General features: G+C 47.6%; 1 protein-coding gene across 1 annotated transcript in view; it reads right to left on the reverse strand.

Annotated features, from left to right (window-relative positions):
* Positions 1 to 1,766: 1,766 nt before the first annotated feature.
* C1H6orf118 (chromosome 1 C6orf118 homolog) overlaps positions 1,767 to 13,949 on the reverse strand; it is a 35,775-nt gene continuing 23,592 nt past the window's right edge. The window contains exons 6-7 of the mRNA XM_060240751.1: positions 12,492 to 12,676; positions 1,767 to 1,955 (exon numbers count right to left, since the gene is read on the reverse strand). Of these exons, the coding sequence (XP_060096734.1) occupies positions 1,767 to 1,955; positions 12,492 to 12,676 (374 nt within the window). The remainder of the gene's footprint in view (positions 1,956 to 12,491; positions 12,677 to 13,949) is intronic.

The following is a 13,949-nucleotide window of genomic DNA, read 5'->3' on the forward strand; positions in this document are numbered from 1 at the left end:
TTGCACCTGGCAGACAGCAGACCTCTCGGGATGACAAGTCCCGTCGGTACACTTTGGGCTCCACCCCTCTGAGCAAGGAGTCTCCAATCACCACCACCTTCCTCTTCCTATATTGGGGAGCAGAAGTGCCAGGCTTCTTATCCACAGGATCCTGAGAAACTTTCTTCAAGCTTCGTGGAGGCTGGGGAAGTAGCCCTTGTTCAGTTACTGTGGGGAGAATCAGAATCAGTTACTGTGGGGAGATCCTGGAACCTATTGCTGAGCAGCAGGGGTTCAGAACATCTCCTGATTTTCTTTTTCCTTTGGGTTACATTTTTCCTGGAACCCTCCTCCTGTGTTGGGTCCTCTTCTAATTCCTGAGATACCGTTTCCTCTCCCTCCTCTTGTCCTTTCAAGAGCGCATCATACGTTTTGTCAAGAAAGTCCTCATCTTCCTTTATACACTGCAGTGTGGACAATCGTGTCACCAGTCCCTGTATCTTTTCCTCCAGCAGGGCCACTAACTTACACTTGCTGCAAGTGTAATTCGTGCTACTCTCAGGTAGAAATACAAACATCCCACAGTCTTTACACGTCACTGCCTCTGCTCCCTCACCAACCATACTGCTGCAATCCATTTCAAAATTTTCTTGATCTTCACTTATCTTTAAATCCGACTACCAACTGCCACTTGAAACTACTTGTGGGTAACTACTCATCTATCTACAGAACCTCCAGGCCAAGAGCCCGCGCATCTGGCAAGGATGAGCCTTGCAAATTAAAAGCTCAAGCTCCCACCCACTTCTGACTCAACAGCCAGAGTAACAGCAGAGGGTGGTGCCAGCAATTACTTCCATGCAAACAAGCTCTCCTCACTCAGCAACAGCTACACAAAAGCAATCAGAAACTCCTCTCCAGCAGGCATCAAGCACTCCACAGTTACCTCCCACAGCAACCCTAGGTAATGCTCCCCATTAGTTTTAGAAAAGCAAATCAAGTCTCACTCACCTTACCAGCAGCTCTGTTCTAGAGCCAAACAGCTTCTTCCACTGCAGCTAAGCCACTTCTGCCTCTGGCAAGGATGAGCCTTGCAAATTAAAGGCTCAAGCCCCCATCTACCTCTGACTCAACAGCCAGAGCAACAGCAGAGGGTGGGGCCAGCAATTACCCCCAGGCAAACAAGCTCTCCTCACTCAGCAACAGCTACACAAAAGACACACAAAAGCAATCAGAAACCCCTCTCCAGCAGGCACCAAGTACTCCTTTCCAGAATACTATCAGCTGTTAAGGGGTTCTTCCATAATCCATGAGGAACTCACTTTCATATTATGTACTGTAACCATTTTTGTCATCATACAAAAAGGCAGTAGTCAATTAATAGTTACAATTACTTAGTTACAATTCTTAGAAGCACACAGCTTAAAACCTAGGGCTGACTACACAATCTAACTCAATGTTATACCTCCTGGGTAAGCCTACACAAGTCCAGGCACAATTTTCAATTTGCAAACAGCAGGTACATGGGAGAAAGCATACTGCTAAAACATCCCTCCAGATTATTCATATTAATGAACCAAGCTACATGCTATTAGGGAAGGTTAAACATGTTGACAAATGCATCACAAGGAAAGTTGTTGTTGGAGCCAATCTTCACAGATAGAGCCAGTTAACCAAGTGTGGATCCACCAGTCTTTCCCCATAGACCTCTCTCTTTCTCTGAACCAGTTCATCATAACATGATGACTTCACCTAATTTGGCAAGGCTTCTCCCCCAACTCCATTCTGAATTAGGTCTTCATACTCTGCTCCCACCAGACCAATTTCAGATGCCTTTCCATGGAGACTTCTGCACTTTTACTGGGAACAATTTGAGATATCTTACATGCCTCTGAGTATTTCTTAAGCCTCTTTAGTGAACTTACCTTTATTTGCTTTCTTAGAAACATGTTAGATGCCTCAAGCTTTGCTGCTTCATTCTAAAATAATAACAAGAATACGAAAAAAGGGTTTCTAAAATATCTCACCATACCTTATATGATCAATAAACAAACTACAAAAATGTGGTTAATGCCCATCCCAAATTGTGGGGTCCAATTCAGAATGCAAATATGGCATGTGGAGACGGGGGGATTAAGCTTTCCCACCCACTCTGTTTTTCTAAGTGAAACAGCCCTCACTGGGGAAGTTTACATGTTATACAAATCTCTACAACAGGAAAAATAGTGGATCTCAGGGTCATTATTGAGCAGGAAAATGTTATAAAGGGGAAAGCTTAAGTGCCCTTTCCCTTCACATTGTGGTCCCAATCTGAACCAGGCTCATAAATTTGTGAGAGTCATTTCACCTGGGAATTCCAAGGGCATATCTACTTTATGGTACCCGAGGCAGACCCTGGGACAGATGCAGAAACAGAATTTCATATAGATAAGCCCATTCCAGTGGTTTCATCAGTGATTTAAAAAGGATCAATTCAGATCACCTTCTGCTTCTTCCCTTTCCTGTGAAGGATTTTTCTCTCTTTTTTGAAGACCTAACCTCAATGACAAGCTCCAACAAAACCTTGCTAATGACAAGACAGTCAGGGTATCTTAGCCATTTGATTTTTCTTGAAGTCAAGAGGAACTACTTTCTCAAGGATGATGACTGCCTTGGTGTGGTATCTCATAATGAATGGGATTTTTTTAGGTTGTAGAATCCCACTTTAAGGGGAATATTCAATGTATACCCAGTCCTCAAAGCATTACAATATGGAATTGTAGTTTCTCATTTTTCCCACTGGGCCTTGCCCACTAACAAAGCTTCCCCACTTTCCTGGACTCAACACACTTTTTGTTTGGGGGAGGGGAGGAGTACAACATATGCATCTTTACACATTACAGAATAAACAGGATGGGTCCAAGGTTTCCCACCCAGTGTCTTATGTAACAGTCAGATGTGTGTTAAATATTCAATCATTTCTTTCTTTTATTGACATTAGTTGTAATCTGCCTTTCTCATGGGGACTTAGTGGATTACACAGAGTCAACACAATCAGCACAATGGACATCCAATGAACAATGCAATAGGCTATGGACTGCAGAAATCTGGAACCAACCAGAAATATGAAAGCAGAGCAAAAGTATTAATATGATGCATTAAACAATGCTAAAAATTACATAGCAGGATTCTACTTACACCAACATACAATGTGAACCATGCACAGTAGCATAGTCCACATCCCCTAACTCTTCACCTATTTATTTATTTATTATTATTTATTTATTACATTAAATTTCTATCCCGCCCTCTCCGGAAGCGGACTCAGGGCAGCTCACAACATTCATTTTCACAAGTTAAAAACCAATAAAACATAATTACAATTTTAAATTTTTAAAAAACCATTTCATGGTGCTGTATTGCTACGATGTACAATATAGGCAGGTTCTTCTTTTCAGATGGTGATCACCAAGTACTCTATATGATGTCAGGTGGCAGCTTTCTCTCAGTTAAATATCGAAGACCTGTCGAAACAATTCGGTCTTACAGGCCCTGCGGAAAGCAGAAAGATCCCACAGGGCCCTTATGGCCTCTGGGAGAGCATTCCACAATTCTGGTGCTGCCACCAAGAAGGCCCTAGCTCGCATCAAACGCAAGCTAGCCTCTTTTGGTCCAGGGATGGACAATAGATTTTTTGTCCCTGAATGCAGCGCTCTCTGGGGAATATGTGGAGAAAGGCGGTCTCGCAGATTGAAAGGTCCCTGACCATAAAGGGCTTTAAAAGTCAATACCAACACCTTGAAGCAGACTCAGAACACAATAGGTAGCCAGTGCAGCTCTTTCAGCACTGGCCGAATGTGCTCCCATCGAGGGAGCCTCATTAACAGCTGTGCTGCAGTGTTCTGCACTAGCTGTAGTTTCCGAGTCAGCGTCAAGGGTAGCCCCAAGTAGAGAGCATTACAGTGATCTATTCTTGAGGTGACCATAGCATGGATCACCATAGCTAAGTCGTTGTGCTCCAGGAAAGGGGCCAGCTGCCTCACCCGCCGAAGATGAAAAAAGGTGGATCTAATAGTGGCTGCTGCTTGGGTCTCCATTGTAAGGGAGGACTCAAGGCGCACGCCCAAGCTCTTGACCTTAGGGGCTGGTATTAGTGACACCCCATCAAGAGCCGGCAGAAGGATCTCTCCCCCTGGACCACCTCGGCTCAGGTAGAGAACCTCCGTCTTCGTCGGATTCAGCTTCAGCCGACTCAGCCTGAGCCAAGATGCTACGGCTTGAAGAGCCAGGTCTAGATTTTCTGGGGTACAGTCAGACTGGCCACCCATCAATAGATAGAGCTGGGTGTCAACTGCATATTGGTGACAACCCAGTCCGTACCTCCTGACAATCTGGGCAAGGGGGCGCATATAGATGTTGAATAACATCGGGGACAGAACCGCACCCTGTGGACACCACATATAAGTGGGTGCCTTTGGGATGATTCCTCCCCTATCACCACCCTTTGTGCCCGATCTTGGAGAAAGGAGGTCAACCACTGTAAGGTGGACCCCTGAATCCCCACGTCGGCAAGAGGGCTAGTCAGTAGCTGATGGTCAACCGTATCAAAGGTGGCTGACAGGTCTAATAATAACAGCACTGCTTAGCTGCCCCGATCCAGGTGTCGCATGAGGTCATCTATGAGAGCGACCAGAACCGTCTCCGTCCGGTGACCTGGTCAAAAGCCGAACTGGAATGGATCCAGTGCAGAAGTGTCCTCCAGGAATTCCTGTAGCTGAGTTGCCACTGCCCGCTCTATAACCTTACCCAAAAAGTTCACCAATACAGCCGGATCTGCAGATGGTTTTTTCAAGAGAGGATGGACCACAGCCTCTTTAAGAGGTGTGGGAAAGATCCCTTCTACCAGGGATCTGTTGACAATACCTTGTAGTGGTTCACGTAGCAACGCCTGGTTAGCTGGAGAGCCAGTTTGGTGTAATGGTTAAGTGTGCGGACTCTTATCTGGGAGAACTGGGTTTGATTCCCCACTCCTCCACTTGCACCTGCTAGCATGGCCTTGGGTCCGCCATAGCTCTGGCAGAGGTTGTCCTTGAAAGGGCAGCTGCTGTGAGAGCCCTCTCCAGGCCCACCCACCTCACAGGGTGTCTGTTGTGGGGGAGGAAGGTAAAGGAGATTGTGAGCCACTCTGAGACTCTTCGGAGTGGAGGGCGGGATAGAAATCCAATATCTTTTTCTTCTTCTTTTATAAGCCAGGACGGGCACGGATCCAACCCACAGGTCGTAGGGCATACAGCAAAAATGATCCTGTCAACTTCCTCCAGGCTAAGTGGATTGAAGGAACCTAGAATTGGACCAGAAGATGCGCTCGGTGCCTCAAGTTCTTTCACTGTATCAATTATAGTGGGAAGGTCGCGTCAGAGCAACGAGACCTTATCTGCAAAAAAACTCGCAAAAGCCTCACAGCCAATTTCAAATTCTCTAATGTTTTGTTTACCATGCAGTAAAGTTGTTAATGACTGAATTATACTAAACAATTGTGCTGGGTGCGAGGTCGCAGATGCAATCTGGGACTCAAAGTAAGTCTTCTTTGTGGCCCGGACTACCATCTCATAGGTCCACATAAATGACCTATAAGATGTTCTCGTAGCTTCGTCGTGAGTACGTTGCTATTGTCTCTCTAGTCATCTTAATCGCTGTTTCATTGATCGCAGCTCCAGGGTATACCATGGAGCGGATCATGAACGAGGATGAAGAGGATGTCGGGGGGCGATCTCGTCGATGGCTGTAGAGAGTTGGTTATTCTAGATCTCCACCAGCTCATCCAACAAGTCGCCAGAGGGTCAGGGATCCTGCATAGCCATTTGAAGCCGCAAAGGGTCCATCTGGCTTCGTGGGCGAGCTAAAACTTGCTCACCGCCTAAACGAGATAGGGGTAGAATAGCCATATGAGCCCTCAGGGCATGGTGGTCAGACCATGGCACTGCCTCAGCAGAAATCTGATCCACTACAACTCCTGCTGCAAAGATCAGGTCTAATGTGTGCCCAGCCCGATGCGTAGGCACAGTTATATATTGGGAGAGTTCCAGTGCTGTCATGGAAAGCACTAGGTCTGTCGCCCGAGTGGAAGCCACATCGTCGGCATGGACATTGAAGTCACCCTGGACTATAAACCGAGGATGCTTCAATGCCTAGCCTGCTACAGCCTCCATCAGCTTATTCTTAAAATTAATTTATATTTTATATTTATATTGTTGATTGATTTTATCTGTTATTGTCGTACCATGATATTGTATCATGCTCTGTAAGCCGCCCTGAGCCAGCCTCTGCGGGGAGGGCGGGATATAAATAAAAACTTATTATATTATTATTATCAGGGATGGTAGGGCACTAGCCGGTGCGTAAGGCGGACGGTACACCAGCCAGATTGCCAGACTCTCCCCCATGTCCCACATCAGGCCAGCACACTCTATACCCATGATCTTTGGCGGCGGAAGTGCCCTGAAGGAGAAATCCTCCCGTATGAAAAGGCCACCCACCCCCGCCTGCTAGTCCAAGCCTGGTGAAGGATGGAAAACCCAGGCGGGGCTACTTGGGAGAGAGCAACTGTCTCCCCGTCCCGCACCCAGGTCTCCGTCATGCAAGCCAAGTCCATGTCCTGCCTGATTTAAAAAAATCCTGCAGGACTGAGGTTTTATTACTTATGGACCTGGCATTGCACAATACCAGGGACGGAGGCGAGTGTTTTCACTTGGCCCCCCTACCTGCTATCCTTGGGATGGGACACAGGCTGGAAGGGGAGTGAGCCCTCTTGTGTCTCAGTCTCCTTCCATTCCAACTTTGCCTGCTTCCACCGCTGTACTTTCCCCTTCCCAAGAGCACTGGAATCCCCTGACACGACATCTATTACTGATGGTTTTTACAGAGTCTCAGGTCACCAGCAGCGTGCACATTAACGTATCCTGCTCCTCTCACCCACTCACTCAACCTAATACTCTATCCACTAATATTTCTTATGACCTAGCTAAAACTTATTCCTACCATTAATAATTTATCCTAGCCAATTAATTCTTTTCAAAAAACCCTCCCCCCCACAGTCTAATTAATTGGCAAAATTTATGTATCAATTCAATTTAGTAGATAAAAATATTCAATTAGGTCCAAATACAATCAATTAACAATCAATTTTCAATGAAAAAGAAAAAAACCTCAAGGATAAGCAATAATAAATGGGTAGGGTCATCAGTTTAGAGGCACTGCAATATACCACAGCAGATGATTTACTAACTGGAGGACAGGTTTTAAAGTGCTAATGTTCTTTAAAGTGCTGGAAGGTATTAAAAATTAGTGTGTCTTCAAGTATCTTTAAAGTGCTGGTTGCAAAGTGCAGAGGTAGTGCAGAGGTAGCAGGGTGCAAAGATAGCAGTTCCATCAAAGTGCTGGTATGCAGTGCAAAGCAGCAGTTCTTTTTTAAAAGTGCTGGTATAAGGTATAAGGCACAACAATGGTAGTCCTTTTGTAGAGTGCCAGTGCAAGATACCAGAGTAACAATTCCTTTCGATGATGCATCTCCGTCCGCGTCACACTAGCCACCGGGTTAGACCAGCCCCTGTCCCCCACCGGGGGCGCCCCACCCCCCTGGCTCTCGTCACACACCGCCTCGGATTTTTTCGCTGGTTCTCCACCAGCTCCTTGTTCTTCCCACCTGAAAGTCCAAGGTCTTCACTCCTCTGCACCCTCACTCGCTGTTGTTGCACTCTCTCGACTCACCACTCCTACCTCCCCAGCGATTCCAGACTCCAACCATGCCGGCAGCCCCCTGCCGTGGGTTCAGGCCGGCGCCACACCAACAAACACTCCACCACTAACGCTGACGTACCCTAACCTTCTTTTAGAAAATACTGCCCTATTACTGCAAAAAAGCTCTCTTGAATAAATTGGTTTTGTATAGCTTTCAGAAGGCTAGGAGCCTTTCTGACATCAGCCATCAGCCCATTCCATTAGGTGAGGGCTTCAGCAAAAAATGCCCATATATGGGCAATTGTTTATATTGCCATTTGCAGGGTGGTATCTGCAGAATGATCTGCTCAGATGGGTGAAACTGTCATGGTGGAACATGGGGAAGAAGCAGTTCTGCTGATTTGAGAACCAAGGTCATTAGGGGCTCCATAAGTGATGGAGAGTACATTAAATTGAGCCTAGTAACTGATAGCCAGCTAATGGAGTGACTGTGGAAGGTGTATTCCAAAAATGTCTCCCAGTCAAGCATGGAAGTTTCAAAAGAACCAAGCGATGATTTGAAACAAACTCTTAGTTTATTGATAATCCATTGTGCTCAGGGATGGAACAACTTGAAAGTGATACATTTCAGTATATGGTATCTGGCTTTAAGGGATACATCAAAGGGAGCAGTAGAGATAACTAGGAATTCTATCATGTGCGTGTGAATTACTACAACTATGCATTTGACTATCTTTTGCGGTTAGAAACATCGTGAGTCCCAGGCTTGAGCTTGGGAACTGTCTTGGGAGGCACTATCTTCAAAGCAGGCATTCCTGCATTTGTTACAGAAGGTGAGAACTAAGGAAGGGTTTACATAGTGTCGGGTCTTCGGTGCCCCTCCCGGTCTCCCGGCATCGCCGTTGCCCCTCCTGGGCACTCTGGGGCATTCCCCGGAGGTCTCAGAAACAGGGGGGTGGGCGCTGGGTTACTTCACCGCAGGCCCCCGTTCCCCTCTTGGCTGTGCCGTGGCTCCTGTCCCTCTCTCGCGCGAGGCAGCCTCTTTGCGCATCAGCCAGCTTCCTCAGCGACCTCCTCCCTCCCTCCTTTTATGCTTCCCGACCCAACCTTCCCCCTTCCCGGGTCCTGCCCCTCTCTGGCTCCTCCCCCCTTCAAAGCCCCAGATGCCCGGGAGAGGCGCACCGGGGCTGGGCTGACTGGGCATGCCTCGGGCGTCCTAGCCCTCGGCTGCGTGCTGCGATGGAGCGTCTCGCGCTGCGACGAGACGAACGGCTCTCCCCCTCCTGGCTCGGTGCAGGGCTCAGCTTCTCCCTCTTGCTCCCCGGCGTCTTGCCCTGGCCAGACTTCGCAGACTCGAAGCCGGGCTCGCCGTCTGGGAGGCGTCGCTCGGGTGGCTGCTGTCGCCCCGTCAGTCGAGGTGAGGGGTGGGGCTGCCACGGGGGCTTGGAGAGGTGGGAAAGGCTCTTGGGGCAACGATGAGGGCTTGGAACAGCTGGCAGGTGCCGGGGGGTCTCCTCCGCGCAGTCCCCGCCCAGGCTGGGCGGGACACATAGCTTTGATATGCAGCAATACCAAAGTAACAACAGGAATAATACAGCTTTATATTAGAAATAACTTGTATGCTTGACACTCCCCAGTCAAAAAGGTTGGGAACCAGACCTGTAGCAATGGTGGGGCTGGGGGGCCAGGTCACTCTATTTAAACCTCCCCTTCCCTCTGTAGGGACCCTGCATTGGAGGGCCTCCAATATGCTTCTAATTTATGCGGCCAGCAACAGGACCCGAGGAAAAGGGAGGGGGGACAGAAAGCACAAGAGAGAGCGTGATAGAGCGACAGCAAGAGAATGAGCAACAGTGAGAGAGAGTGAGAGTACAAGAGAGCGACAGTGCGAGTGAAAGCAAGAGAGTGTGAGAGCACGAGAGAGTGACAGTAAAAGAGAGAGCAACAGTGTGTGAAAGAGAGAGCGACAGAGAGAGCAACAGTGTGTGTGAGAGATAAAGAGCACAAGAGAGAGTGAAAGAGCACTAGAGAGAGCATGAGAGAGTGACAGCAAAAGAGAGAAAGAGAGAGAGAGATGGAGGGAGGGAGAGGGAGACGGATCTGCTCTCCCAGCCCAGATTGGAACTGGACAACCCCCTCCACCCCAACCCCAGTCTTGGGCATCTGGCTTCATTGTTCTCTCTCACCCCTGAAATTCTTCTGGTAGTTAGTTCAGTGCAAACACCCACCCTCTGAAAAAAGAAAAACCCAAGTCCTTTCAGCTTAACAGTCAAGAGGGGGAGGGAGAAAGGGAAGTCCCTTCTCTGTTTGGCGGCTCCTGCTGCTGGGGCCAGGCTGACTGCTGGAGGGAAGAAGCAGACAATCCCCACAGTCCCCCCACCGAAAATTTTATTCCCTGCCCCCCCAAAACCCCCCCCAAATTTCTGGTTATGTTCCTGTGGTCCTAAGCTCTTAAGTGAATCACCCAATCACCCAGATAGCAGTTGCCACTACAGTGAGCCAATAACCATCATGTGCAGAGGCTGGGCTACCAGAGCCACCCACTTGTCACTGCTGTGAAAGTGAGCCGGCCAACTGCCCAAGAGAGCTACAGCCACCATAGGAGGTGAGCAAGGCAGCCAGTTGACCAAAGCAACTGCAGTCACTCAGACAGTCTATGAGCAACTTTCCTCCAACTTTCCTCCTGCTTTCCTCCTTTCCCCCTCCATTGGGATGGGGTGAAACCAGTGGTGAGTAGGGTCCTTTCCAAGACGGCTTTTGACTCCCAGTCTCTCTCTCTCTCTCTCTCTCTCGGGTGGCTTCGCGAACGAAGATTTAAGAAGGGTGCAATAGTCCACGTCTGCTGCAGGCTCGCTGGTGGCTGACAAGACCAATGCGGGACAGGCAGGTCCGGCCACAGTGGCTGCAGGGAAAAGTCTGATTTAGGGTTGGTGCTGTAGCAGTGCGATTCTTCCTCAGTCTCCTTTTGTCCTCAAGACCAGCTATGCGTGCGTTCTCAAAGGAAGAGACAGCCTGGTGGATGGTGTGTCTCCATGCATTGCGATCTGAGGCTAGGTCAGACCACTGGTGATGGTTGATGCGACAGGTGCCAAGGGATTTCTTCAAGGAGTCCTTGTACCTCTTCTTTGGTGCCCCTCTATTTCGATGGCCGGTGGAGAGTTCGCCATACAGGGCAATCTTGGGAAGGCGGTGGTTTTCCATCCTAGAAATATGCCCTGCCCAGCGCAGCTGCGTCTTCAGCAGTAGTGCCTCGATACTGGTAACCTCCGCCCGCTTGAGGACTTCAGTGTTGGTCACAAAGTCACTCCAGTGGATGTTGAGGATGGTGCGAAGGCAGCGCTGATGAAAGCACTCAAGGAGTCGCAGGTGATGACGGTATAAAACCCACGATTCGGAGCCGTAGATGAGGGTTGTCATCACAACCGCTTTGTAAACATTGATCTTTGTGCCTTTTTTCAGATGCTTGTTGCTCCACACTCTTTTGTGCAGTCGGCCAAATGCACGGTTTGCCTTTGCCAGCCTGTTGTCAATCTCCTTGTCGATCTTGGCATCTGAGGAGATGATGCACCCCAGGTAGCTGAACTGCTGGACTGTCTTCAGAACTGATTCACCCACAGTGATGCAAAGAGGGTGATAATCTTCCTGGGGTGCAGGCTGGTGGAGAACTTCTGTCTTCTTCAGACTAACTTCTAGGCCGAATAGCTTGGCAGCCTCTGTACATCCCTGCAATTTTACCCTCCCACACAGGATTTTCTGTTATCTTCTTTTTGGCTGAGCAGCCCTTTTTTGCTTTTTTGCTTTTTTCCTGGCTGTCCCACCCAGCCATTGGAATGTGTATTGGTAAAAGCAGACCCTGCCTAGGAAACTAAGGGGAGAGACTAAAATCCTTCTTTTGTCTTGGCTTGATAATGACACATGACAGGCTGATAGTAGTTCAAATATAACAAACTTTTATCTAACTTTGCGGGAAAATGGTCAGGTAGGAATCAGATATAGGACTTATGAGGTGAACAGGCAACAGGAATAAGGTAAACTTTGTATAAAAGTAACACCAGATAGTTTGTCACAGGTCTTTAAAACTTGAGTAGAGCAATTTCTCGCCAGTCTCTGCTTACATAAACAAAAACAAACTTCTTGGTATCACTGACACTAAAGTTGGTGAAGGCAGAAATATTAAAACTAGTTCCAATTTCCCTTCTTAACCACTTAATAGGTATCACACACACTTTTTTCTAGAAGCTATTTCCCTCAGGCATGGATGGAGATCCTTCTTGATCCTCTTACTCCCTTAGCCTCCCTTCCCAGTCATCTGTCAGTTCTAAACTGCCACTCCTAACTGCAACTTTGAACTGAAGAATTCCATTTGAATCCCCTGTCACTCAAGGTTCTCTGACCAGGTTAGAGCATTAACTATTTATTGTCTAACATACCTCTTCCTGGTTTTCAAATTATTCTGAATAGTTTGAAGCATGAGGATATGAGGGCTACCTCACACACTGCACAGCAATGAAGGCCCACTTGCCAGCAACACACAGCACACAGCAGAGAACACACAGCAGAGAACTTGACCACTATGGTGCTGGTGCGGTACAATCTTTTATACCTTAGCTTCCAGTGCTTTATTATTAATAACTCTTTTTTAAAATTCACTTCCTAGTGACAGTTTGAATGCAAAATACAAAAAAGATCAGTAAACAAAATTGGAAATAAATATAAACCAGAAAATAATGAAACAAAATGATGTCCTTTGCCAGCTGTTTCCTCACGCGCACACACACACACACACATATGGGTCCTACCTGTAGTTCTTTAACTGTTTTCTCTCTGATGCTCGCAATGCCAGCAAAAATCATAGTGTCTTTAATTTCTTTTTCTATTAGTTGAATCTCATCCCACTTGATGAGAATTTGTAACCTCAGAGATTCAAGGTGCTCACCACTGGAAAGTGATGCCTCTACTTTTGGTGATTCTTCATGTTTAGGTGCTGTAAGTATAAAGAAATAGGTGTAGCCTTGTGGTTGCAGCTTCAAAAACTAGTGGCAAAGTCAATATAGCTTCTACAAACCAATAATTTATCCTCAAAAAATGAGTAAAGTAGCTAGCAGTCAAATGTAACCAGTGGGATTTCAGTTGGCTAGCAGCATGAATGACTCCAGCATAAGACTTTAAAGCTGCATTTATATTACCATTTCACTCACTTTGCTGCCATCATCATACCTCCATTCCCCCCTCTCTTGTCATGTGGAGAATACCACTTGGAAGCTAACTCAACGTCCAGCCGTAGGGCTTTCCTCAGACTTACCACAGCAGTGGGGAGAAATGCAACTGTGTCAGTGCCTGGTCTCACCCTGGATGCAGTTGGCTGCTTTCTAGTGATAGCAGCAGCAGCAAAGCAGGGACATGTTTAGAGGGTGCAGAGACAGGTCATGGTCAGCAGACTGGCCTGAGGGTCCTGACAGCCCAACAGGTCTGACTGGCAAGCTGCTGAACCAGCAGCAAGCCAAGTGGGGAGGGAACAAAGCAGGGACACCTGTGGAGGTCACTGAGCCTTTGCTCTTGCCTGGAGGGATGTCCAGGTGTAGCTGAGAGGAAGTAGGCCATGGGCATCAGGGTGCAGGAATGCATAGGAGGGCCAAAAAGCAGGGGAGAAGGTGGTGATCTGACTCCAAGGAAGAAGGGGGAGGGCACAAAGAGGTGGAGGAACAAGGTGGTGTAAACCTCTCTCTTCTCTAATTTGAGACACGGCAGACCCTGCCAAGACAAAGCAGAGATGGCTGAAGGTGGTGGTGCCCATAGACTGGACAAGGGAAGTGCCACACTTCAATAATCTGTGATGCACAAATGCAAGTTTATATGGTAACTGAAGTTAGTTTCCCCCACGGTGATGGAAAATGCCATCAAGTTGCAACAAATTTATGATAACGCTTCATGGGGTTTTCTGGCAAGAGATGTTCAGTGGTGATTTGCCATTACTTGCTTCTGTGTAGCAACCTTGGTCTTTATAATATAGTGGGTTCAAAGCATCGAGGAGACAAGATAACAGCTCTTTATTAGGGGCAGCATGGTAGATGGCTGCACTAACAAGACAGGACAACTAGCCAACGAGGCCTTAACTATATACAACTCTGGGTTCCCACACTAGCAGGTTATTGGTCCATTCAAACTGGCCAGTGCTCTATGATTGGTGCAGAGCAGCAGGTATCAGGATCCTGCTGCCCATTGTCCCTAGTTCCTCAAGCTCCGTTCTTCCGGCTCCA

This window comes from Heteronotia binoei, chromosome 1 (genome assembly GCF_032191835.1).
Source record: "Heteronotia binoei isolate CCM8104 ecotype False Entrance Well chromosome 1, APGP_CSIRO_Hbin_v1, whole genome shotgun sequence".
Classification (NCBI taxonomy): domain Eukaryota; kingdom Metazoa; phylum Chordata; class Lepidosauria; order Squamata; family Gekkonidae; genus Heteronotia; species Heteronotia binoei.